We start from the raw sequence: 27609 nt of genomic DNA, 5'->3' as shown, positions 1-27609 counted from the left end.
TGCACTTTGTCTAACAATTTTTATTCTCGTGTGTATAAATAATGTGTCCTCAGGTGGGGCACAGGTTTAAGTCTTACATTTCGTGTGCCCCAAAGGCTATGCAATCAATCTATATACAAATACAACTGCCGTAAGTACTGGATTGCCAATTACATCGAAGGGTCTACACTTGATCCCGTTTGCACTCTTGATTGCAGGGGAACCGAGCCAATGCCAAGAGGAGCCAAAAAGCGAGAGCAGACACAACGGCAGGCGCAAATGGCTTTGTGGAGAATGCACAGAGCGCACTTGGGCATGTACAAACGAGACGTGTATAATACAATATGTACAGCACTTGGAACACTATGCAACAAACAATGACAAGTCTGCTAATAAAACTAGTGTGCTATAACAGCTGTTAAAAGCTGCAGATGGTACGTAAGATACAATAAACCTTGCTTGACTGTGGCTCTCAGAAAGCAAAAAAAAAAAAAAAAAGTAAAACATTAGAATAAAAAAGTAATCTGAAAGCAAAAATAAGCAAACAAACAAACAAACACAGAGCCATCACTGCTGACTTGTTAACGGATCAACAAAACGTAACTGCATGGCCACTATGCAAGAAAGAGTATTACACCAACAAAACAGTGGCATGGACATCTGAAAGCAATCTTGCTTGGTTTTGTGGCAAGTGAGGTTTGTACGGTGGTGTTTCGATAGCAGTAAAAATAGATGGACAAGACATTTCCGTTACTCCATATGAAAACCTACGATAAACTATAGCTACTGTGCTTAAATATGGTTGAATAAGTTAATAGGTGCTCCTATAGCAGAGAGCATTCACTCACTGGGATGGAAGCCAACTGTGAGCTGGACGCGATTGCCTGGTGGCTAAAAAGGTTTGGTCGAGAAGAGAGAACAGGTCGGCTAAAATACAAGTGGATGGCCCAAGCACATGTTGGACCTGATAGGGAGAAGAAGAAAACATTACACAACCAGACCGGTGTGAAACACTTCGTGGCGTTGGTTACCGTGGCAAAAAAAAGCTGCACAGTAAGCGAGCGCCAAACTGTCATTGACGAGAGCCTGGGAACGTACCAAGCCAGGCCAGACACCTCTATCCAGCTAAAGAATACCCTAGTTTACTGAGTACTAGCTACCAACAGCCAAGCACCCGCGACAACACCCCACACACGCGGCACAACCAACCCGCTTCCCCATGTGCTGGTGCAGCAGCAGCAGGAAGACCACAGCACAGGCATTTGCACAACACTCGCGTCAACGGACAGACACAACAGAGGGCAAAGGGGTGTGCAACCAACAGGAGCCCCGTCAACAACTCGAGCGGCTTGGGAACACTGGTAGAACTACATTGCACGGCAGGATTGAGGCCACCTAGAGGGGGAAAACACAGCAGCCTAGGGTGGCACAGAAGGTGACTGCTAACCCTCTTCAGGTCAGACTGAGTATACACACATTGCGGAGTGACATGTTGTGCACAGGTGAAAGGGTGACAAAAAAGAAAGAAAAGGGTGGCCACACGAGTGTGCAGTCACTATATTGGAGCATAAATGATGCTCTACTTTCAGGCAATGGCATTACAAGCATAACACCCTTTTCACTAAAAAAAAAGTAGCGAAAAAATGTTGTGGGGGAAAAAAAAAGTGAGATACAAAAGCAGGGTAAACGAAAAGACAGAATGAATGGCAATGCGGTGGCGTTATGGTGATACCCACAGGATCTAGTGTGTTAGATTACATGCTCATCCCCCAAAACAACAAGCGAACACAATTTTTGTGGAACATACTGATGCAGGTGGACAGGTAGGGGGGGAAAGGGGGCTACTGTACAGCTGAAATGGATGACATCACTGGTATGAAAAGTGATAAAACTATTGAAGGTTTGATTATAAAGTTTCACATGCAGTTACACCCGACCAGAGGTTAGAGTGCCCCACAGGTAAACTGGTTATTGGGCATTTGCAATTTACTCCTCCTGCACAGTCCACCGGGAACATTTTCAGTTTAAAAGTGCCATAGGATGCAGAAAACAAATACAGCCAGACTGCATCTCGTGCAACCCAGGTCAATCTGAGAACAGAAGGATCCCAAAAAACCAAAAGCTAAAATGTGCAAAAAAAAAAAAAACATTTTAGTGCTAGGAATTTGCAAGCAAATTAATTTCTTAAACACAAAGGTAACAAAAAGATGCGTGAAACAGTTACCCTCAATATGGCCAGCCATATTATAGAGTTGCTCACACAGACAAAATATGGTGAAGTATGCTCTAAGCTGAACAAATGTGCATTATAAATCACAGCCATGTGCCTCTGCAGCAAGATAAAGGGTCCACACAAACAAATAAAACTGACAATGATAAAAAAAAAATGCTTCGGTGTGTGCATGCAAGCCCAGGACACATTCAAATGCTTAAGGCGCATCTGCGCGCCTTCGCTCCACAGTACACGCGAGATCAATAACTTTTGCCGCTGGGTTGCGCTGGCATAAAAATCTGAAGGAATGGTCAGAGCAGACTCTTATGAACACCGAAGCAGACGCGAATGACCACATAAAAGTAACAATCGTAAAATGAAAGCATGCATCTAGGAAATACACATGGCCCTCAAGATCCATTCGTTTGAATTGCGCTAAATCTAAGCAATAGAGCAACATTTTGTGCGCTTCTGACTGCCATTGAGGCAAACTAAGGTAATAACATCAACTGCTCAAATTTAACAACACAGGTAAGGCAATACTGCAAGCGACTTAATTTCCGCGAGGCCGATATGTTGCAAGGCGTACAAGTGTGGTCACATCAACTAGGCCATTAACGCAAGGTTCTCTGCTGCTTTTAAAGTTATCAGCCACTGCAGTGAGGTCAGCATTTAGAGGCTAGGTTAATGATGTTGCTGTAAATGCACGCTTTGACTGATGGAACTCTACGCTGTTGTCGAGAATGGGGGGACTGGATGCCACATTTAGGAAGGCATGTGCTAAATCAAGTTAAAGACATCATTTATAGATTGATTACAGACTAAATTTCTTAACTTAGTAAGTGGAGAATCCATAAATTAGTATCCCTGCATTCTAACTGAACTCAAAAACAGTGAAGCAAAGCAAACAGCTCGCAGAAACTAAATCGCTTAGAGCATTTTTTGCTAAGTTCAGTGTCAATTACACATACTAGGAACATGCCGTAAGCATTGTTCTAAAGTGTAGACAGCAGACGCAAACAGGAAGCACAGACAGGGCAAAAGCACGAGAACGATAATAAAAGCGAACTCTTTCCCCAAACCTGCACACAAGTCATAGTGTGAGCAACAGGCTGGCACTGGTTACCCCAGAAGATTGTACAAGCATGCAGAGGAAGGGCACATCTGTAGGGAGGAAGGCCCAAAGGGGTCTTCAAAGGATGCCCTCGGCCAAATCTCCAGGATGCCCCAAGTGTGGCGGACACACTTCAAACGCGCCGTGTTCCACCGATGAGCGTTTTATGTACACGAGACGTGACCAGTGGCGCACAGTGGTGCAGAAAATCCTGCCCTGTGCCGCGCACTGTCGAGTGCTCGGAGCTGTGCAAGTCCATCAGCCCCCCAAGGTACAATGAAGCCGCTAGGTTGACAAAGGGTCGCCTCGCCACTTATGTTTCCAGGAGCGCCCCAAGGCGATATTCTCAGGGAAGAGTGCTGGGGTGCACGCGAGAAACAAAGGGACAGAAAAGAGAGACGATGAAGAGGCGGCGATGCACTGTGGCGAGAGAAGCCACAACACTGCATCAGCGACCCCCGGTCAGCCTTCACGGAGGTGGCCTACGGTGACGAAGGCAGCGAGTGGTCGGAGCTGTCGCCCAGCGAGTCGGCGGCAGCGACCGGCTTGTGGCTGCCGCTGCCACGGCGGCCGGAGCCCAGCATGGCGGGTCGGAAGCCTGGGTGGCGGCGTGCGTGCTTCGTCAGGTGGTCGGAGCGCATGAAACGCTTGCCGCACAGGGGACAGGCAAACTTCTTCTCGCCCGTGTGCGTCCGGTAGTGGCGGGCCAGCTCGTCAGATCGCGCGAACCGCTTGCCGCAGCCGTTCCACGTGCACGGGAAGGGACGCTCGCCTGCAAGACACAGCAAGTGCATGCACCCTTAGAGCCCGCTCTTCCCATTCAATGGTACAGTGATGAGAGGTGGTGCAGTTCCCATGAGAATTTTTTTTTCTGCTGATGCAGCCGTCTGGTGAGAAATAAAATAAGCCTAGCCACGCGGTTGGGGAGCCTGGCGCAAGGGCACAAAGAAAGCGGCGGAAATGGAGGGTCCACTCAGCGGGCATACATGCATGCATGCAAGCGAAAAAGCGCGCGCCCGCTTTGTCGTCTGCCAAATACCGGAAGCGCCGACATTTTCAAGAAACGCGCGGCAAAAGGCGGGACCGCGCTAGCACCGCTGCCCTGCGCCAGAGGGCGCCGCGTTCCCACAGCACGCGAATTACGAGGCAGCAGCGGCCATCTGCCACCGGCGTCGATCCGATCTTTCTCGAAGCGCGAACGCGGAGCGTGCTGCGTCGATGTCTCTCAAGCGGCCACCAAGAAAGCGGCCCAGAAGGTTCATTCTTTTTTACTGCCCCGCTGGCGCACAGCAACGACCTTCCGCTGCAAATGCAACAAGGGCAGGGCTAATACGGCCGGGACAAAGACTGCGCGGTGCGGGGGAGAAGGGGCGTGGTACGGGTGCGCGCGTTTATTTTTGAAGCTGTTTAGCGAAGCGACGCAAAACACGTTTCGAAACAGCAGCTCCTCGGCCCGCTTTCGACGCGGGATGGAGGAGCGGGTCGCGTTCCGCGAACCCCACCGCGTCCTTCCCGAACAGCGAAGGTGCTGTGCAAGAGTGACAAGACGAAAGCCAGCCGCCAGGAGTTTCTCGCCAAACACGCAGAGGGTTCACGGAGCGCGTAAAAAGCGATTTCATGACTTCTCGAAAGTGGCATGGAGCGGTGCCTGCGTTTGAAATCTTATTTCTTCGGCTATCGCCAAGGGCGCGAGTGTAGAGAGGAGGGGGCGATGAACTGATCTCCGAAGTATGTTCATAGGATTACAGTTAGTATGTTCATTAAAAACTACCGTATAGTTCCGAGCGAACGCCTACCCCCCTTAGGGGTGAAATATTCAATTTACTAAAAGACCCCAAAGATCGCGCACCACCAAAATCGACGGCTTTAGCGCCGATGAGTGAACAAAATAAACGCGAAACATCTCTTCATGTGTTCATGCGGTCACTTTTTGGTTTGTCCGATCTGGTATTTTTTCTTAATGTCTCCGCAGTTTTGGTTGGCGGTGCGGTCACTTTGTTCTAGTTTTTCGCGCTTGACCCGCAAGATCGCCCATCCCGTATTTTTCACTTGATGTACGTGTACTTTGGGTGGGCATTTTTTCGGAAGTTTACCGTAAATGATGGGAGAGGCCCGATCTATATTTCCCTAGGCTACACCCATGGTTTGTGACCATTCTGCAGCAAGCGCGATAACCTGCGGCATACTTGGGAAGTTAAAGCCTGTAAAAAAAAAAAAAAAAAAAAAAACTCCCAATACGGAAGCTTTCAGAATAAAAGGCAACTCAGGCTTGTGTTGTTAATTCTTGCAGGCAAAGTTGCTAGTTAAAAATGTGATGGCTATGAAAGCGAATAATGATTAGAGAAGGAAACGCCGAGGAAAAGAACCACTAGTGCCGCGCGGAATCCGTGCAGGATTATCACGCACGAGGAGGATGATCGCCTACTCGGAACAGGGCGAGAGACGCAGGCAAGGGTAAATGTACTATCAATACACAACACCGCTGCGCTGTCGCGAGCAAACCGCTCGATCAGACCGCAAAGTCTGCAAGAAGCCCGCGGCACTCGAGTCCCTACACAGCCTACCGAAAGAAGAGATGCCCGGGAACAGCTCGAGCAGACGGACGCCGTCGCAATCTCTGCATGCACGCCCAAGACTTTTCTCGAGAGTTCACCTATCGGGTTGCCCAAATGCATCAGCCACGAGTGCACACCGGCGCGCGCTGATGGGCGCAAAACGTTGCTCCCGTTCAGCGGCAAAAAACAGCGGCCGGCCAAGTCGTCCAACCATGAGCTGACATTTTTCCGTTACTGCTGATCAGCCAAGAGCGGGCAATGCTAATCGGAGGGGAAGGAAAAAAGGCAGATTCTATTGCGCACATCAACTCGTGCGGAAAGGCCCGAGAAAGATGTCGCCGCTGGTGGAACCTGCGTTGCGTCAGCAACAGGTCTGGCGGAGGTGGGCGGTGGTCAGGGTGGCGGCCCCGCGGGCATTCCTGGCAGCTGAGACGCGTGCGTCGACCCGCGGGGTGCCAGGTGGCGCGGCGGGATGTGGGACAGGTGGGACACCGACGGGCAGATGGTCCCGACAGCTGGCAGCGGCCCGCGGGCGCTCGTGCGAGGCCCGCCATTCCGGTCCCGGCAGCGCGACCCCGCCGGCATGATTCACTGACGGGGGCCTGGCCGACGGAAACTGGGCGCCAGCGACCACGATCTGGTACAGTGGCGACAGCTAAGGGCGTCACAGCTCCCCGATCGGTTACACGCTCGCGCGGTGCGACGTCGCTGGGCGCGCGGCCTGTCACGACTGCGGAGGACCATCTCTCTCTCTGCGATGCGCAAGCAGCTGGGTGAAGCTACGAAAGCGTGACGGCCAGCCGAACCCGTTCCCCTCGACACGTTGTAGGTCGTCGACTTGACCAGAAGAACCGCCGCGCAGCAGAGTGACCCCCAGCCGGCTCTCCTTGGAGAAACGCCCACCGGCGCGACGACGCCCACTCGCACAACGGGCCGCGCGCTATCTCCGCCCGGAGGAAGCAGCGAGCCGTTCTGAACGCGCGACATCGGCGCCAGCCGCGGGTTGAGCGCCCCTTGGACCTGGGTCGCCCAGGGCGGACAATGCGCCGGCAACACAGACGTAGGACCACCCTTCTCTACTGGCGGCTGTCGCGGCGGCAGCGACGACGCAAAACGACTCCCCCCACGTTTCAACCTCCCGCTGCCCGGAATGTTGCGCAGAGCTACAACAGTGAAAGCGTCCAAAATTAAAGAGCAAGGGTGTGCAGTCTACTCCGCGTATCAATCGCACTGTCACGCGGAATGGTTCAGAAGCGGTACGCGACCATGCAGACCAAGGCTGGAGGGGCAAAGGGATAAGCCGGTGATGTAGAAGGGCTGCACAACCACTACGATTGAAATCAGCTCACTCCCGGTAATAACCACATTTAACGTTTAAAAAGCGGCATGCACAACGGAGTCGACAGATGGGAGGGAGCCACACCCCAGGTTGGCTCCCGAAACGCCAGCTGCTCCGGCCACGAATCTCGGGAGCCGCCGCCGAGCAAGCCGGCCGACTTCCGCCGCCGGAAGACGAGGGGGGAACCACCGGCCTGCAGCTCCGCAGGAAAAGAAAAGTCCACACGCGCACCGCCGGTCCAGGTGCCCGCCGCCAGTGCCTCCTCGGCTCTCCCAACCTCCGCTCAGACGGTGAAAGCAAGAAAAAAAGGAATGCTAAAAAAAAAAAAACTTTGCCCCGCCGTCGTCCGTCCATTCACCGAGACACGGGCGAAGCGACACAAACAAGCCCGCACGGGTGGCAAGCAGGACAGTGGCTGCTGCGAGATTCCCAGGGCGCCTCCTCCCCTTTCCCCAGGCGCGGGCGGAAGCAGCCGAGTAACGCGCCTCGTTTGCCTCTTTTCTCCTCCCGAGGGGGCCGAGAAGAAGCCGTTCCATTCTGGGCGCGCAACCATTCAGGAGTCGCCGTAAGGGGGCAAAAGAAAGCTCTCGGGGGCACGGCGGGGGGGGACAACACGCGGGCCATGAATGGAGCTGGGCGCGCCCACCGGCTCCCGTCCCCGATTCAAGCTCCTCGAGACCACCGAGCAATCAGGTAAACGTGGAACCTGCGTCCCCACGTCGAGGCGAGACACCGTCTATTCTCAGGCCGACGGGAAGGACTACACGTAACGTGACAGCCTGGTTTTGGAAGCCGTGCGAATGAACGTCGTCCCGGTATTTTGTCGAGGGCCGCGGCAAAGATTACGAGACGGGAACGCCTCGCAAGGTGGATCAGAACGTCACTAGAGTGGGACAGGAGCGCTGCGCAGGCCCGGATCAACTAGTAAGAGGCTTGCGGGAACTCGCGCAACTACACGCTGTAGCGTCTTGTAGCGAGTTGTAGCGACCGCAGTCTGCTGGTAGCGGGGCCGGTCGCCGTCGCTTCGTCGAGCCAGGACTAGGGGAGAGCTTAGAGCAAACTCAACGGGTTTATTTACATTTTTACAGTGAGTTGTCGAGATGAAGACAGAAGACAGCTCTTGGCGGGCCGCAGCACGCCCTTTTTGTTGACCCCCGATCCCTAGTTCCTTAGGTTAGGGATCCCCATACAAAACAATGCGGACCAATGGTGATGTGTACGTTCCTCGCTGTGAAGCACCGCCCTCGGGTAGGGACACGCCTTTCAGGTATGTCGGCAGATGCACAGCACACGCACACACACACACCCTTGCCACTCGTCAGGACCCGCGCGGCGCCGCGTATTCTTTTGGTGTCTGCCGCGCGCTGCGTTCCCAGGGAGCCTAACAGCACAGATTAACAAGGTTCGTGGAATCACTCCGGGACGGGTTAATGGCTTGACCATTGCCACTGCCTTCTTCGCTGTGCTGCCGCCGCCACTGGGTCCCATTGTCCGGTCGTCGCCGTCTGGGCTTTCACGCGCACACGCGTTCAGTTGCTTAGGCCGGGGGACGAGCGGCGGCTCCTTAATCCCTTTTGGGCAACAACACTCAACGCCGCTCAAAAGCCGCTGTCAATCAGTGGCCGCCGCGGCGGCTTGTCGGCCTCCTTTTCGTTTCCGTCGACAAGCGGTGGGGTGGTCGACCGGCGGGCGACTGACCCGCGCAAACATGGCGCCAGTGAGTCATAACAGCTCCTCCGCCGACGGGAAGATCTCGGACGTCGTGTAGTATCAGCTGCTCGACGGGAGAGATCACAGTAGCAGCATTCTTCCAGCACCATTGAAACCACAAAGACCAACCTCCCCGAACCAGCAAGCGCCGGCAATGGGTTTTCGGCAACCAGGCTGCTCTTTCAAAGGTGCTACAATGCACCTACGCTTTTTTTTTTACATATGGCAACCACACTAATACTCTTGCTCACAGCTAAATACTTAGACTGAATTACTTAAAACACTACTCAAAATCACTACAGAAAAACGTTCCTCAACGGAAAACAAAAGAAAGCAAAAGCGAAAAAGCTAAAAGGCTCTGCTTAATGTGTCAACATTGGCGTTGGCGGAACCCTTCTTATACTTCACAGTGAAGTTAAGCTCCTGAAGCGCAAGGCTCCAGCGTAGTAGTCGCGGATTCTTTCCCGACATTTGCGACAGCCACGTCAGTGGGCAGTGGTCAGTGACGAAGACAAAAGAAGTTCCGTAAAGGTAGCAGGCCAATTTTTGGGTGGCCCACACAATGCAGGCACATTCTTTTTCTGACGCACTGTAGGCCTCCTCGCGAACTGAGAGTTTCCTGCTGGCGTATAGCACTGGGTGCTCGTTCCCGTTCTCATCCTCCTGGCAGAGTATTACTCCAAAGCCTCTGTTGCTGGCATCGCACTGCACAATAAAGGGACGATCATAGTTCGGTGCATGCAGTACGGGTGAGCTAACAAGAGCCGCTTTGAGGCCTTGGAATGCACACTCCATTTCCGGGCTCCAAACTACCTTTTCTGGGGCCTTCTTGCGCAGTGCATCCGTTAACGGAGCGGCTACTTCCGAGTACTGAGGAATGTAGCGCTGATAATACCCCGTCAGTCCCAAAAAGGAGCGGATAGCAGTCTTGGTTTCTGGCTGCGGGAATTCGCTAACCGCCTCTACTTTCAACTCGTCAGGTCGCCTCCTGCCCTGCCCTACCACGTGCCCTAGGTACCGTACTTTGGCGCGAGCTAGCTGGCACTTAGCCGGCTTCGCTGTCAGTCCAGCGTGCGTCAAACGTCTGAGGACATCGTTAAGATGGCACAGGTGGTCTTCCCATGTATTAGAGTAAATAGCAATGTCGTCTAAGTAGGGCACAGCGTACCCTTCAGCCCCCTGCAGAACTCGGTTCATTAGCCTTGAAAAGCAAAATGGGGCGTTCTTAAGGCCAAAACTCAAAACTAGGGGACGGAATGTGCCCGTCGGTGCCACAAAGGCTGCATACTCACTAGCTCGTTCAGACATTGGAACTTGCCAATAGCCTCTGACTAAGTCCAAAGTCGAAACGTATTTTGCGGCACTCACTTTTTCGACCAGCTCCTCCACGTTGGGTATAGGATAGGTCTGGTCCTTCGTTATCGCGTTAAGTTTGCGGTAATCCACGCAAGGTCGTGGATCCTTGCCAGGGACCTCTACTAGTATCATGGGGGACGTGCAGGTGCTCTCGCATGGTTCAATAAGCTTAAGCTCCAGCATTCGATCTACTTCTTTTTTTAAGATCTCCTGCTGCCGCGGGGCTAACCTGTACGGCCTCGACTTCACGGTGGTGTCAGAAGTTAGTTCAATGTCATGAGTGATAACCGTAGTTCGCCCTGGCCTTTCCGAGAAAACTGTGATGTGTTCTGACAACAAGTTACGTAAGTCGACTTGCTGCGTCTCAGTCAAGCCCTCAGTAGGTGCCACGGCTTTCATGACGTCGGTAACCTCCATTGATCTTCCAACCTCAACCAAGCCTGGAATTTCAGGCGTTAGCTCCTCCGGGCTATTAAGAGCCAAGTTCACCTTCTGCACTTCTCCCACATAGCGCTTCATTAGATTGTGGTGATAAATTACAACCTCTCGGCGCCTTCCTTTCCGTTCCAGTGCATAATTTGTGTCCGAGAGCTTTTTCACAACCCGAAAGGGCCCTTCCCATTGAACTTCCAGCCTATTTGCTCGCGAGGGGCGCAAGACCATCACCTGATCCCCTCCCTGATAAGCTCTCAGTTTCGCGTTTCGATCGTAGTAGCTCTTGGATCTACTTTGCGCCTCTCTCATGTTCGCCTCAGCAATGTCGCGAGCGCAACTCAACCTTTCCAACAATTCGAGAATGTACTCGACCACCGTAGGGTCGGTACCTTTGGACTCCCAGGTTTCGCGCAAAAGTCGCAGTGGAGACCTGAGCGTCCTTCCGTAAACCAGCTCCGCGGGGCTGAAACCCGTCGCTTCATGAGTGACCGATCTCAGCGCAAACAGCATTGCTGGGAGACAGGCATCCCACTGACACTTCTTTTCAAAGATAAGGGCTCGCAGGATTCGCTTCATCACGGAATGACACCGCTCTACGCTGTTGGACTGTGGGTGGTAAACTGAGCTGTGGATTATTTTCATCCCACACTTCTCGAGGAAGCCCGTAGTCAGAACGCTGGTGAATACTGAACCCTGGTCGCACTGTATCTCCTGAGGAAAGCCCACTCTCGAAAAAATAGACAGTAGTGCGTTGACTACTTCTACTGAGCTTTGCTCCTTCATTGGGATCGCCTCTGGAAATTTGGTTGCTGGACAAACGGCGGTAAGCAAATACCGGTAGCCTGACTTTGTCGCTGGGAGTGGTCCCACAACGTCTATTACCAGCCGGCGAAAGGGCTCCGAAATGAGCGGAACAAGCTTAAGTGGTGCCTTTCCCTTCTCGTTCGGTTTTCCCACTCTCTGACAGGTGTCACACGCTCTTACGTGGTCCTCAACTTCTTTGAAGCATCCTGGCCAATAAAACTCCGTTAGGAGCCTATCTTTGGTCTTCCGAGCTCCTAAATGCCCCGACCAACCAACTCCGTGACAGAGATCAACAATGTCATGCCGATACTTCGCCGGCACTACAATCTGGTCAAACGTGCGACCTTTTGCATTCCGGTAGTGGCGGTACAAGATGCCATTTTTGACGGGAAAACTGACATTCTTCCTCGCCACCCCTTCCCTGACGGTGTTCCAAATCTCCTTAAGGCTGGGATCGCTGTTTTGCTGCTCGATGAGCTCGTCTCTTGTCACTTTCCCCAGTACATTGCCTAGTGATTTTGATACAGGCAACACGAGCAGCCCCTCTTCCGTTTCCCCTTCAGCTATATCAGCGCTAGTCTCCTCCTCTGATCCCTCTCTCTCTTTTTCAGCAGGTGACGGGATAGTAGGCTCCGCTGTGCTGACTCCAGCTGGTGTTGCTGTACGCCCGGCGAAACTCGGTTCTTGCCGCTCTAGTTCGGCTGCTAAAGCGCGTGCTTTAGCTCTAGTCAAGGCTTGGACTGTTCCCTCGTGAAAACTTTTCCCTTGCTCTCTAAGCAGACGGTCGGTCCTATTCGAGAACAAGTAGGGGTATTGCGAGGGCAGCTTGTCTGACACCGCCGCTTCCGTCTCTACTTCTCCGAACGGCCCCGTGATGACTACTCGAGCTACCGGGAGACAAATGCTCCCATCTTCCAAAACCGGCTTAATCCATGCGCACTTGCCGTTGTAGTCTGCTTGTGCCACATAGTCCGGGTGCACCAGATCAATGGTTGCCCCACTGTCTCGTAAGACGCGGCATGGCTTTCCGTTCACTGTTAGGTTAAAAAGGTACGGACTGAGAAGCTCCTCGCTAGTGGCAGAGTCACAAGTATACGAAAGGGCTGGCCTGGGCCTACGACAGCCTATGGCAATGTGACCGACCTCCTTGCATTTGTAGCAGGTAGTTGGTTGCCTAGCGTCAAAAGGACTCTTTTTGGGAGAGCTCTCCGAAGCCTTTCCCTCCTGTTTGTTTTGTGATCCTTGACTACTTGCAGCGAAGTCCGCCTTTTTCTGTGCCGTCATACCTGCGCCAGCCCCCTGCCTCGCCGTCCAAGGTTTTCCTTTATCTCCCGCTTTTGCGGGAGAAACCTCGTCCCTTTCTCCCCGGCGTGACGCGTACTCATCAGCCAAGTCGGCAGCTGCCTGCACTGTTACTACTCCGGCCCTGTCTTGGATCCAGAGCTTCATTGGCTCGGAAAGCTTAGAAAAGAACTGTTCGAGAGCCACTACTTCAAGAGCCTTTTCGAAGTTCCCAAAAGCGCTGGCTCCCTTCATCCATTCTACCAAGTTTACCTTCAACTCATAGGCAAACTCAGAATACGTGCTGCCCTGCTTCTTTGTCAGATTGCGAAACCGCTGCCGGAACGCATCTGACGAAAGTCGGAACCTCTTTAGAAGGCTATCCTTCACTTTGTCGTAATTGTCCGCATCCTCCACCGGAAGCCGCGCGATCACATCCGCTGCTTCACATGGCAGCAAACTTAACAAATTTCGAGCCCATGTGCTACGGCCAAGCTTCGCTTTTTCACAGGTTCTCTCGAAGTTCACAAGAAAGAGGCCCACATCTTGCCCTACTTTGAAGGGTTGCATTAGCTTAGATAAATCACAAAGATTTTGTCTGCCTGCTACCTCCACTCCTTGAACCTCAGCCATCTTCCTCACTTCCACCTCCAGGCGCAGCCGTTCTACTTCCAGTTCCTTTTGCTTTAGCTGGCACTCCTGTTGCTCCCGCTTTTGCTCGCGCTCCTGTTCCTGCTGCTTTTGAATCTCATTCCACGTTTCTGTTATATCTTCACTGGTGAGATTCAAGCCCTCGATAGCGCGAACAATTTCGTCCTTCCTCATCCCCGGATCTACTTCTGCTCCCAGCTCCTCCCCCAGAATCAGCAGCTGATTCTTCAACAAACGCTTCCAATCCATGACAGAGAACTAGTGTGGTGCGGCTCACTATCTACCCAGAAGTTCCGGAAACAACTGCTTCTGTGGTAGCCTCTACCAGCGAAAAGATTGCACTTCTATCTTATCAGCCTGGCAACCAAAAAACCAAAGCCAGCACTCACCAGTTCACAGCTGTCAGTCTCCGTGATCTCGGCGTGTTGATCATTCTCCGTCCTCCAGGCTCAGATCCAACCGCTTGCCATCCAGTTGTCGCGTCTTGTAGCGAGTTGTAGCGACCGCAGTCTGCTGGTAGCGGGGCCGGTCGCCGTCGCTTCGTCGAGCCAGGACTAGGGGAGAGCTTAGAGCAAACTCAACGGGTTTATTTACATTTTTACAGTGAGTTGTCGAGATGAAGACAGAAGACAGCTCTTGGCGGGCCGCAGCACGCCCTTTTTGTTGACCCCCGATCCCTAGTTCCTTAGGTTAGGGATCCCCATACAAAACAATGCGGACCAATGGTGATGTGTACGTTCCTCGCTGTGAAGCACCGCCCTCGGGTAGGGACACGCCTTTCAGGTATGTCGGCAGATGCACAGCACACGCACACACACACACCCTTGCCACTCGTCAGGACCCGCGCGGCGCCGCGTATTCTTTTGGTGTCTGCCGCGCGCTGCGTTCCCAGGGAGCCTAACAGCACAGATTAACAAGGTTCGTGGAATCACTCCGGGACGGGTTAATGGCTTGACCATTGCCACTGCCTTCTTCGCTGTGCTGCCGCCGCCACTGGGTCCCATTGTCCGGTCGTCGCCGTCTGGGCTTTCACGCGCACACGCGTTCAGTTGCTTAGGCCGGGGGACGAGCGGCGGCTCCTTAATCCCTTTTGGGCAACAACACTCAACGCCGCTCAAAAGCCGCTGTCAATCAGTGGCCGCCGCGGCGGCTTGTCGGCCTCCTTTTCGTTTCCGTCGACAAGCGGTGGGGTGGTCGACCGGCGGGCGACTGACCCGCGCAAACATGGCGCCAGTGAGTCATAACAACGCCAGCCCCCCAAGCAGGCCACCACGCGGTAGCTAATGGCCGCAGAGGTGGAGGGGGACAACAGGGCCGCCGGCGATGGCGGTAATTAAATCGGACGCCGCCGATCGGCAGGGCGGCGCGGGCCACGCCCGGCGACCTCAACCTTGAGGGCACGTCCTGCACGCGGCAGTGCGATCCCCCCACGTCGGCAGGCGCTGCACAACTGCGCTGGGCGCTGCGATAAGGACGCCGGCAACAAAGGCCAGCCACCGAGCGGTCGTCGCCGTCTCTCCTCCGCCGAAAAGGAAAACACACAGCCACGCAGTTCACCGTGTTTTTCTCGTCGTCCCTTTTACCTACGCCGAGCGTCGGTGGCCGAAAGCGGGCGGATGGGTTGAACGGTCGATTAGGGAGTGATGTCCGTAATGGGGGTGGAAGCATACGGCGCACCTTTCGCGAACTCTGTAACTACCGACGTGTGCTCGTCTGGGCACGCTGCTCCCCGACAGCTCCACCAGGGACTCTGTGGTGAAACCCGGCACAAACAAAAATGACTCAACCGGGTTAACGAACTACGGACGCGAAGGGAGAGCGATAAATAAACGTTTATCGCCGAGCAAGCGCTGCCACGCATATAAATGTGTACGGACATGCTTTGCGCACAGCACCGGCACATCTCCAGCAAATTCTAAAATGACTAGAATTTTGGTAGCTGGGAAGAAATTCGGAGTTCCTGGTTTGCTCGGGAGCTGTGTGCAACTGCTGAGTGTCGGTAGATATGAAAAGTGGGGAAAAAAAAGTAACCTCTCCCTGAGTTTCTCTCATAAAGGCTTTTTTTTTATTTTTTAAGAAATACCTTGAAATAATATCCAGGCATGGGCGTCGGCAGGGGGATGCAAAAGGGGCGCATTTGCCCCCGTAAGCCCCCAGAACAATTGCATCGCCCTCTTTCCCCTTAATACAATGGGTTTGCACCCCTCAAGACAAAATACTGCCGACGCCCATGTCCCCACGGTATATATAAATCACACATTCAACGTAGAAGCATTACGCCATTTATGACGGACATCAGGGCCAATAGGCGACCGGTAAAAAACGCAAAGGCTCATGTGTACACGGCCTCCTCCCGCGGAGTGTCGCCACTTCCGGTTCGAGAGCTCTCCTGGCCTCGCGTACGCCGGCGGCTTTCACACGCGCCTGCTTGTTGTTTATCTGTTTCCACCGAAAAAAAAAAAAAACGCCAATGCAACGCGCATTCAATGTATAACAGCGATGAATCCTACTAGGGGCGTCTCTGAAAAAAGGTAAGCACTCTCGACTAATTAGCCGTAACAAATAACAAACCGAATCAACTTAATTTCATGTAAGTTCATTTTCGCTTACGCACAGATAATTACCAAAATCACAATTTTGTTAGTCAACTAATTTTCTCGCATTTCGTGCGTGTGGCAGCACTTGGTTAGCTTATGAACGGCAGGCTGCATCTAAATTTTATCCGTTGCAGTTCTCATTGTGGGCCCAGGAACCTGCTCTACTTATCCGAAAGGGATGCTATAAAACCAAGCCATGTGTAAACTTCCCGTGAACCATGTGCTGGCCTTGCTGTCAAGCCTCTACCGGCGGCTGGACAAACAGTGCAGCTGAAGAAATTCTCCGCCTCTAATATTAGTTTTCCTACACAAAAAAGAAATGTGGGGCGGCTTCCTAGTCCGGAGGTCCATTGGCAATCCTGGCTCTGCCCGCTCGGTCAACCAAGATCATCTGGTCGTCAAGGCTCGAGCTGGACAACATGCTCTCCCACTGCTCAAGGGAATGGGGGGGAGGGGGGGGGGGGGGGGAGTCGGGGTTTCGGTCGCACTCCCAGACCATGCGATAGTGTGCGCTTGAATTACCGCAAAACGCACACACTCCGGGGAGTATTGTGTGGGGAATAGATGATCTAGCAGTACTGGATTTACGAACGTGTTTGTTTGTGTTTTCCTGCATTTGAGACCAACTTCGTTGGGTGAGGGGAAAGGTCCTCCTACCTTATCTATAATATTGGGTTATTTCCTGGAAGGTCTCAATCGACGTTGGACTGTGCTCCTCCTCTGAGGCCCGGTTGGTGAGAGCGCGGGCCAATGCATGGTCTGTCTAAACTTCCCCGATTTTCTTTCCTATCGAACGGAATTGTATTTTGCAGCAACAAGCGGGGTATGCCGAACACGTGCAGGTGCGTGACCACGTGAAGCCGTTTCAACCAAAAATACGTCGGGCACGGGACGATTAGTGCGTTAGGCGAGCCACGAAAGACCCGGAACCGAGCAGGCAACGAGGCGCGCGAGAGGTGCCACGCCCACCCAGCCGGCCGTCGGGTAAGTCTCGCAAAGGGGGGCGCATAAAGTGGACCAGCGGCCTCTCGCCGACGGCCGGAGATGGGCAGCAAGAACCGTCGAAACCGTGCCGGGCCGATCAAGGGGTGCACTCCGAGGCCGGCCCTCGCGCATCTCGCAACGCGAGCCTCCCCACAACAATGACGCTGTCGCTCTCTCGGAGAGTCACTACCCGTCTCTTGAGAGGCGGGCACGCCGGCACCACGGGCCCCGTTCCCAATACGTCATCGTACCGAAGCGGGAAGAGTGGACAGAGGTGGTCGGCAAGGCCGGCACGCAGAGCGACGCGCGAGAAGTAACGGCGGCAAATGACGGGCCAGCCTGGAAACACGGTTCCCCCGAACGGCGGCGACACCCGAGCTTGTCGCACGCGCGGCGGCCCAGGGCGCCGGAAAAGCGGGCAGGGACGCAGTCAAGGCGAGAAGAAAAGCAGGTCGCCTCCGAGAACAACCGGGAGAGAGGGTGCAGGAGAAACACGGCTAGCGAGCGCGCCCAAGGAAACGAGAAAAGTGGACCGCTTCGCGCGATGCACGCGCTAGCGCGCCCGGCAACGCCGCTGCGCTCAGCTGCTGGCCGCGCCCACCTCTCTCCCCCACGGACGGTTCCGCGCAGCGCAAGAAAAAGGCGCGATCGGTGGTCGTCTTCCGCGTACGGGACCGAGAAGCCGTTCGCCTAGGTCGAACGCGGTGTCCGGCGCGAGAGCGGCCAGTTTGCGCAGCGCGTGCCATTTGTCTTGTTCAATCTCTACGGGTCCCTCCCTACTCTCGCCCGCGTAATGCTTTCCCGGGGGAAACTGCCTCCAGCACGGAGGAACGCGTAACCACAATCCCAGTGTGCAGTAGTGGCATTACTAGCTTATTTAGTGGCTGTGGGCGCTGTTACCACGCAGAAAAACTGCGCCCCTCCGAATGTTCATTATAGGACTGCGCTAATAGAACGCCAAACCGAGGTACAAATCCATCCGTCTCCGCTAAAGTAGAGACCGCTAGGTGAAAAGAGCGAGCAGGAACGAAGTCGTGGGGGAAAACAATGTAAATGACTATGAGAGCAACGTCTCGAGATCAAGAAAAGAGGCGACACTGTGCCGGTTTGCATGTGCTGAAACAGCGGCCAATTTGAGTCCCCGGTGCAGAAATAACCCGAGGCTGATCGCCGAGACGAGCACACATGAAACACCACCACGTGCGGCGCTCAAAACGCTAGCAAAACATTTAGAAACGGTATGCCCCGCTAATGCAAACGGCTGTAGGCCACCGTCCTCTTTCGCCTCTGCCTACTGGGAGGGGTCAAATGAGGCATCAGACAGGACCGAACTTGCGCTGCAGAGGGGTGCCCCGAAAAGCTCGGCGGGCCCCTATAAAACGGAAAAGCGTGCAGACGGGGATCCCCGAATAAAGGCGTGTACAGTGGGAGACGGCGAAACATGGCGGAAAGAGAAAACGGGGCACACGAACGTAAACAGAGCGAGTGGAGAGAGAGCTTCCGAAACGGTCGGCGGTGGCTGATGGCCGCGCACAGAAGAGGGGGAGCTGCTGCAAACCGGGAAGTGGACCAGCCCAGCTAGCTACGCGCCGGTACGTTGCAGGAGCTGTTGCACACCGCGCACACTTCTGCGGACCCAGACCGACTAAAAATTGCGAAATATACACGGTAAATGCGGTGTGCGGAGGAAACAATGGACCGATAAGCAATCTCGCAGGTGCGATCGTGCTAGAGGAAATTAAACACGTCGCTGGAGTGGGGACATCTCTGCAGCTATCGACGAGCTTCTCCGAAGAAGGGAATTTCGGTTACCGCTTAGCCTTATAAATTAAATAAACCACGCAAGTCGGCCCCCTGTGACATATCAAAAGCGCGTATTGCCAAGCACGACGACATAAAAACTAGGGGCGACAAAGCGGTCGACAAACATCGGTTTAGGTTCGTGGAATGCTAGCGTAATGTGCCCCTGGTTAACACCGTGCCGCTCGCCCTTCCCCTGCGGACGTGTAGTAAGTAGTACATGGGTGCAACGCCTCCGCCCCGAGTGCTCGAACCCCGCTGTGAAACCCTGCGTGCGCAGAGCGCGCAGACAGACGAAGATCGCGCTTGCCATCACTTCCACGCTTCAAATATCGCGAAAAGGCCGAGGTCGGCCCGTCCTCACGTGCGCAACAGCTGCGCCGGAAGGTCAACGGCGGAGCCTTGTTACTGCGCGCCGTTTGCCAGAACTATCCGCGCCGAAACATCTGTCACATATTCGCATGAGCCGAAAGGAGCCTGCTGCGCGGTAGGCAATTAGCGTCACGACTTGTCGACACGGTTAACTACCGATGAACTACGCCCCAAGGGACGTTGCCGTGAGCGCATTTATGCGAGGAACTCGGCGGATCCATCCGTCGCCCAGGTATGCGCATCTGCTGTGAGGCTATGACGATCCGTTGAGACAGCACAAGGCCGCCGCCACTGGCAGCGAATGCCTCACAGTATACGGGCAGACTGTCAGTTGCTCCGTGGTCAGGCCGCTTTGCCTCAACGTCACGGTGTAAACTTTACGGTATACAAAACGTTCGCGAGCTCCAGGAACTACACACCGTTGGGACCTCTAGACACGGGTCTGATGTCAACGAGGCGGCAAATGCCGCTTCCCGCGTTCGTACACGGCGGGAAGTTCTTCGAAAGGACCGAGACACGCAGACACCCAGCCGTCTCCTCTTCGAAGACACACGGACACCTTACGGCGACAGCTTTATGGCCCCATCAGCCGTAAAGTTTACGCCGGCCAATCAAAAAGCTGAAAGGTACGCACAATGTTCCGTGTTACTGAGCCATTTTAGCGCGGCCAGTTTGTCTCGACTAGAGTGCGCACACGCAGTCGCTTCCGGTTCCGCCTGGGCAGTCAAGCCGACGCTGCTACGATCGCGGCAAAACGGCCCCGTCCGGTCAAAAGTGGTGCCACGTCCCCGGATTAGAGCGACTTTATCGACACATACCGGAAAGTGGCGACCTATTACTCTCGTACTTTCGCGGGCACGGGGAAGCGGCTGCTGGTTGCAAGCGGTTCGCAGCACGGCACGACTCGCATACCGAGTAAATTTTGATTACTTTCCTGTCACGCCATAACGCGGTGCGGACAACTGCTATGTGCGACCACGCTTTGTGGCGCCCTACCAGCTGCTCAACCGCCTCACCATCGTCTCCAACAGTCGACAGACTGCTACCGAACTTAACAGAGCGCTCTGTGTGTCGTCTTCTGGGTTCCTGTCCTCGTCTTTGCTGCGCTTCGATACGTCGCTATGTACCTACTCGCCCAAACCAATACAGTGCATATACCCCGTGTCGCGTTCTCCCTCATCTACCACAGTTTGCCTCGTCCCGCTGCCGCCTAACAAAATCTAACCAGTTAATTTTGCGTCGATCGCGCCAAATGGAGACTAAGTGCAAAAGTTCCAAGAGCTTATCTCCGTACTGTAACCACTCTTCCGAAAGCAGAGTTCATGCCAAATGCCTACATTTTTAATTCCTTCAGGGAAACCAGTCGGTATTACCAGCAACGTTGCCAGCGGGTCGGGGCACGATAACGCCATTAATACGGCGGTAGGTATATCATAGAGATGTCGACCCGCCGGGTAACCAGTACGTCTCAAGGCGGAAGTATGCGTGCTCTCAAAGTCCTGGGCAGGTGACAACGGACAGAGGTGGCGTTGCAGCGTCCTCGGCCGGAAGCGCAGTGTCCTTGCGCCGGAGGACACGGGAGAGGAGAGTCCGCGCGCACGCACAGACCTTCGGGGACAAAGCGGCCGCAGAGGGGGCACAACAGGAGGGGCTCGCACCGGCAGCAACTGGAGCAGACCACGCCGCGACTCGGAACACGGTAGGTGCGACAACCTTCCCGTCGCCTTTCCCAGCCATCAGGCTATCACCGCCGGTGCCCGGCCAACGCCTTCCAAGCACCAGAAGCCCTCACTGCCTCGCGAACCAATTCTTCGTTTTTTTTTTTTTTTTTTTTTTTTCCGGATTACTGGAAGCCGCGTTCACGCGGCTGCCTCGTCGGAGTTGGCGATAAGCGGGAGGGAACGGATCGCCGTCCGTCGCACTGCGATCACGCCGGGAGCAAGCCTTCCCGCCTAGAGGGCGTTCGCTCAACTCCTGGCCCGATGGCGCAAGAGTTTTCCCGCGCGGAGCGAGCCGCCTCCTGGTACGTGCGCTGCCACGCCGTCCGAAATGAAGTGCGGTGCGGCCAAGCGACGAGACGTCCCTTCCCCAGGGTAGGGCTAGCACCATTCACATGCGCACGCACGCGAGACCAGCCCGCACCAGCGTCACACGCAGGGCCGTCCGAAGGGCCTCCCGCAGGGGCCGAGCTGACTTGGAAAGAAAGACCTAGTTTAAGAAGCGAATTTTTCTCGCTCAAAGAATATGCATAATAGGCCTCCTTTATCAGCCATTTTGGACGGCTCAGAACTGCTTCAAAGCAGCGCCGCATTTTTTTTTTTTTTTTGCCCATGAATTTGTACCGCGGGAGCGGTTCTCACTGCCCAGGAAAACTGCTCGAAGCTGACCTGGACAAGCGAATGAGACCGACTACCGGCATCAGCAGCATTCAGAATTAACTTGCGGAGCAACATATTAGCAGTTTGCTGTTTTTTGACGGAAGCCACTGCGGAAGAGTGCATAATTGGCAGGACGTTGGGGTGGAGAGAGCAGCGATACGACGCGAGTCGATTCCGGGTGCACGGGGAAGCGCCGGTGAAGTGAGAAAGAAACAAGAACCAAGTTCACTGAGGGGCCCTCAAACGACTCGCGGCCCCGTACGACCTTCAGGAAGCCGGGCAGCGTAGGCGCGGCGGACGAGAAAAGGGCAGCGGTGGCCAGCAAGCAGCGTTCGCGGCGATATGGAAGGGCCGAGATGCGGCGAGGAGTAACCAGGAGGCACTGGGGCCCAGCGACGACGGCGAGGCTGACGAAACAATGGCTACCTGCTGCCACGGGCAAACTGGGTCACGCCTGGGGGGCAGAGCGGCGGAACGGCACGGGCGGCAGCAGAGAACGAACGCGCCCGCGCAACGACGCCAAAAGAGAAAGTGGCCAGCAGCTTCCGAAACAAACGGCGCACGATGTTTCGCAAGCGTTTCTTTTCCTCCATTCTCCCGCCGTCCGCTCGCGGCGCGAAACCGCGGATAAATCAGGATGATGGAGGGAGCAAGATGCGCGATGAACCGACCCCTCTCGGCGGCGCAGTTCGCCAGCGAGCCGAACCGCCGGACGCGCAAACAATGGGCGTTGACTGCGGCAGGTGTTAAAATGACGGCTCCATTATCGACAAGGCAAACTCAGGACAGGGCGATAAATATAAACAGCGCGCTTGTTAAATTACAGACGGGACCGCGTACCGTCAGGAGATAGAGAGGGTGCGCGTACCTTCCGGTTCAAGATAACCGCAGTCTTTCTACAACGAAGACGCTTGTTCAGTTAGCCGTGCGTAATTCAAGCACGGAGGAAAGAAACTGAATACAACTAACCAACTCCGCGCGCAAAGTCTCAGTAGCGATCCCATGCAGACGGTTCAAAATCCTCAACGTTTATTCGTGTCCACAATCAATCACCCCTCCCCAATAAAGTGTTTATCTCACGTAGTCTTAAGTGCGCACCGCTCAGCTTGGGGGTTCAATTCGGTAAAGACAGCTGCGAGCACCGGCGCCGAAGTCGTAAACCAAGCCGCCGAGCTCTGAATGCGTCGTAAAGCGGAAACACTGCTGAAAAAGTAACGCTCACATACTGCGATTGATGACTATACAGCGCTCTAAAAAAAACTGCTAAAATGGCTCAACGCGAGCATTGCAATGCACGCCAGCAGGGGGGCGTGGTGGAGACGAAGTTTTCCTTCACTTTCGAGCGTTCAAAATGACTACGTGTGACGTGCAGTCACGCGGAAACGGTGATTCCGCGCAACAGCATTTGGAGAAACAGTTGCGATCATTAAATAGCGCCTCTCGGACTCGAGAATGCGATCATTTTTGGGCATCTAGAGACGAGTTGTTTCCTGCTGTTTCGGAGCTCTATGCGGCCACCGAAAACCGGTCGGGGCAAATGTCAGTAACTCTGTGCGAAAGGCATCCGCAAGGCGTTTAGGGGGAAGGGACCGGGTGGGGTTGAGTTTGGCCACAACAGGAGGTTATGGTTTGGCGTTCTGCATCACAGCGGACGGTAAATGGAGACTCCCTTATTATAGACGCACTAAAATGGAGCAGCTTCCACATTATTCCTTTATTAGGCAATTCGCCTAACAAATGCTTTGTTGCCACTGCGAACCCTGGCTGCCTGAAATAAAGTTTTACCTTCTAAGTAAATGCCTGCGGTCGCCGGATCTATCACAAGTTTATCTCCAACCACGAGGGGGTTCGAGTCCACTGAGGTCTACGGATAATTTCTTTTTTGTATTTTCAAGCACGCTGCTTTGGCGTCTGCTCGCGTCACGACAATCAACTACACTGCAATGCGCGTGCCGAAAAAAGAGAAATGAATAAAATTTAGGGGACGCCCACCTCGCCCCGACCTTTCATTTGTGATTGACTACTTCAATAGTGCTTTAACGATCACGTTCTCTACAAAGTGGGCGGCAGTACGGGATACCAGTGAACGCGGTTATTCTGTTTTCTTTCTTTTTTTATCTAACGAAGTTCTGCAGGATTGGTAAACAGTTCTGTAGATCTGTACGAATCTCCAGATGCAATAACATTGCTCAGAGTAAACCCACTACTGCAGACGTGTCCAAATTCGTTTACCAGCACAAAAGGAGGAGAGCGCCGGCGCAACATGCCTTGCTTTTTCAGAGAACAGCGCGAAGCGACAATGGCGGGGCGGTAACCACGCCGACAACCGGACATGTGCCGACAACTCTGAAGGCAGCGCTCATTCTGCCTCCCATTGTGCGGCTCCTGTACACGTAGTCCTCTCCTCCGCTGCGAGCGCAGACCTCCGGCTAGCCCAAGTGTCTCCCCAACAGCTGGCGCCGGAGAAAGGAAACTTTATATCGCTCTAGGAAGAGCGAGCCCTTCCGCGTGGCTCGCCTGCCCCGCCCGGGAGTCTCCTATCAGCGAAGGTGGTTTCACTGATACGCCAGGGCTCCCTTATCCATCGAGTGGGGCCATGTCGCAAGCACAGCTTATCGTGCGGTCCGCCCTGGGCAAGAGCCAACGGCGGCAGCCTGACTTGTGAACACGAAAAGGCGGCCAGGCCCGCGTCACCAGTCGGAGATATCATCGAACCACGTCTCCCTCCCGGTTCCCGCACGAAGAACGGGTGATTACGAAGAAGGCTTCACAGAATGTCTAACGCACTGTCACGCAGACTGTCCATGTGGTCCTAAAGACGTGAAAAGTCTATCTTCCTCAACTGGGAACTCTTCGCGAACACATTCCTGCGCACGTTAGGAGTCCTGATCACCACATCAATGCTCTAGCGTGCGACAGCGTGGGGTGCTTGCCAAAGCAACGAAGGAGTCTCCTTTCGCGCCTCTGCGTAACTGCGACACAATCGTGCACGACAATCCCTGACATTTCGCATGACCGAGGTAACGCAACCAGTTCGCGAGCCCACTGGAGTTGTGTACGGCCTCGCCCCTCTCACAAAACCGAGCTTTGGGAGCAGACAAAAAAAAGGCGCTGCGCAACATTTCGCGCACTACGACCAATGCAGCTGCCGCGGAGGTGGGCCGTTTTTCGTGCGCGCCTGTCACTGGGAACTTTCCGAAGGGGAAGCTGCCTGCAGTTCTTTACCGTGCTTACTCGCACGGCAATTACGGCGCATGTCTAATGAGGTCCTGACTACGCTTGCTACGCCTCCAGCAGCCGCAGAAGCCACGCTAATCAGTACACGCCGCGCTCTCAGTAGATCGGTCAAACGAACTAAGCTCAGCTAAGACGCACTTTCGTTTCGGGGGACTAGAATGCAGACACGGTACGTAAGGTGCGCTTGCGTTAATGCACACGTGCAACGAATGATCCGTGACATTACGTCTAAACGTCTGGACAGCAACTTGGAGTGACAGCGGAGTGTCAATTCTGTGACGTCCGCACGTTTTCTTTTTAGCTTTAAACTTTGGCACAACCAGTGCAAGGTGCTCATGACAGCAAAGCCGCCAGCGTACACGACAGGCACAAGCCAGATTTGGGAACTCGTGGGCCGATCGACAACGGGGGGATGTTGAGAAAAAAAGCGGAACAAAAAAAAACGGTCAGCGGCCCCCCAGCCAACAATACGGCGGCGGCCGCGTGGAAAAGCCCCGAAAGGGCTCTTCGTTCAATGTGGCTGCTGCCGACGGCGGCGGCGGGGGGGCTGCCGCCCAAGGTCAGGGAACACGTGTTCCGGAGGCAGGCGCCGGGGAGTCTGCGGTCGCAGGATGGCCCCACGTGAATCGCGGCACACGTTGCACGCGGCGCGGGGGATGCACGCGTTGGGCAACCGCGCAAGTGCGCCGCTGGCATTTACGTCGGTAGCACGTCAGCAGGGGATCCCGTCTTGTGACCTCTTCGGCGGCCCGTGCTCGACTTGCATATGGCGTTTTCCGGGTCCGCCAGACTGAGAGACGTATTGGCGCAAGGCCTTCGGCATTATTAAACGGACAGCAGTTGTCGCCTCCTGCGAGCGGCCGCCTCGAAATGCGCACTACGAGCCAAACAATGGCTGGGACGGATCGGCGTGGCTGTGATTGAAGAGATGGCGATGTAGAACAAAGACAACGGAGTGTGGCACATTTACGAGAGCAGGGAAAGTAGGTGAAAATGATTTCGAATGAAATCGGCGCGCCGAAGAGCCCGTTTCGACAATTGCGCGCGGCACCCGAGACGTTGCACCGCAATAAAGGTGTTTGTTGCCAAGAGTGCAGAGATGTGCTCGATTTAAACTGCGACGCACAAAGGAAGGGAGGCGACACGCAATCGCCAGCAGACGTTGCACGATGACAAATGCCGGCAACGCAGTAGGTAGAAATGCACGATAGCGTGTACACAATGACTGCCGACCGCCAAGGGCGCAATTAACGACGCTCCGATCGCGCAAACGCTGTTGCCTTTGTGCGTGCGCCGTGAACCACACACGCCTCCTCCGGGAAAAGGCGCGCACGCCTAACCAGGTAACTTATGAGCAAAACAAGGATCGCTGGCCGCCTCCTCCGCGGCCGAAAAGTTCGGGTGAAGTGTTGTCCAGCGGTGAGCGCGGCGGCAGCCCGAAGGCCACTGGGCGGGGGAAGTTCAAGAGAACCCGCGCGCAGTTCGGCTGGCCTCGCTCGAGCAACCACCTTTTTTCCAAGTACGTGTACTACGACGCACCAGCGAGGCGCACGCTGCTCCCGCCGGGCTCGCCTGGGAGGAGGCTGGTTCACGCCGACCGGGCGGGGGAGTGTGACCCCGCTTTTCGCCTCGCGATCGGGCTCACTGGCCGAACACGCCCCAACATGCTTCGGCACGCTTCGCGACAGCCCGATTCCTGACGTAGGCAACGCCACTGGCCGCCTTGACGACAGCGGCGCTTCTCAGCAGCGCTGCTGCCAGATTGCTGGGCCTCTTATCGCGGCAAGCCATCCGATCGCGGGCAGCTTTGCGACTTTCTCTCGCGTCCACTGAAAGGAGTAACCGCAGCGGTTGTGTCGAGTGATAAGCGCCCTACCGCGCGGTAGTTCCGGAGAAGAAAAGCAGCGGGAAGCCGCCGCTGCGTCGTCTGCTAAGGAGGAACGCCCCTCTCGACCGCCGCGGCGTCCAAGGGTTAGAAACAGGGCCTGGAACACAGGGCCCCACCCCGGCACGAAACGAAGAAGAAAGTGCACTTCGCTCGCGCGGAAAGCCCACGGCACGAGCGGATCGCCAGCGCGCGAACTAGCACGGCCGCCTCACAGCTGATCGAGACAAAGCGGAAAGCAAAAAGAAGAGAGCAGGGGCCGGTTCTCCGCAGCGGCCGCTCGCTAGCAGACGACGATGCGCGCCCAGTCGCCGTTTCCTTACCTGTGTGCGTCCGTAGATGTGCCTTGAGGTGGGAGCTCTTGCCGTACACCTTGTCGCAGCCTTCGAAGCTGCAGATGTGTACCTTCTTGAGGGCAGAAGGGGACCCGCGGACGCCGGGTGTGGCCGACGCCGCCGCCACGATCGCTTTGTTCGAGGCGGCGCGCACCTTAGGCCTAGCGGCGCCGACGGGCCTCGCGGCAGCCGAACCCACCGGCTCCTGAGGCACCCGGGTCAAGTCCGCCAGTATCCGGGCGATCATGTACACGGACGAGTCCGGGAGATGAGATTTCTGCTCGTCTTGGACGCAGTCGCTGCCATCCGTTGTGCTAAGAGATACGGGACTGCGCCGATCGGAGTCCGAGTCGCGAGGTCGAGCGTTGGACATCGCCACGAGGCATTCGGCCGCGAGGCTCACGTCTCTGTCCGTCAGCAGATGGACCGCCATGGCGACGCGGGAAGCACGGATAGTGCGCACGACGTGGACGATCCAAGGAGCACTCAACTCCCACGTTGCCACATGAACGCGGGAAAAAAAAAACGCACGCTGATCACGGCGCGCACGCTAGCGACGAGCGCCCGTTCACATCTGCTACTTTC

At 54.9% G+C, this 27609-nt stretch overlaps 1 protein-coding gene across 1 annotated transcript; it reads right to left on the bottom strand.

The window, feature by feature from the left end:
• Positions 1-27609, bottom strand: LOC144170647 (Krueppel-like factor 13). The gene is made up of 2 exons (XM_077700578.1): positions 27013-27609; positions 1-4077 (listed from the first exon to the last, which is right to left on the bottom strand). The coding sequence occupies exons 1-2, from the start codon at positions 27455-27457 to the stop codon at positions 3788-3790; spliced, it is 735 nt and encodes a 244-aa protein (XP_077556704.1). The 5' UTR covers positions 27458-27609; the 3' UTR covers positions 1-3787.

Source organism: Haemaphysalis longicornis, unplaced genomic scaffold (genome assembly GCF_048455015.1).
Source record: "Haemaphysalis longicornis isolate Haplotype H1 unplaced genomic scaffold, Haemaphysalis longicornis Haplotype H1 scaffold_2, whole genome shotgun sequence".
Classification (NCBI taxonomy): Eukaryota; Metazoa; Arthropoda; class Arachnida; order Ixodida; family Ixodidae; genus Haemaphysalis; species Haemaphysalis longicornis.
This window is presented reverse-complemented; position numbering and strand designations above follow the sequence as displayed.

Excerpts from the sequence above, each read along its gene's own strand:
- LOC144170647 (XM_077700578.1), bottom strand. The coding sequence starts at position 27,457 with ATGGCGGTCCATCTGCTGACGGACAGAGACGTGAGCCTCGCGGCCGAA. Across the intron at positions 4,078-27,012 it reads ACATCTACGGACGCACACAG|GCGAGCGTCCCTTCCCGTGC; the intron begins GTAAGGAAACGG and ends TGTGTCTTGCAG.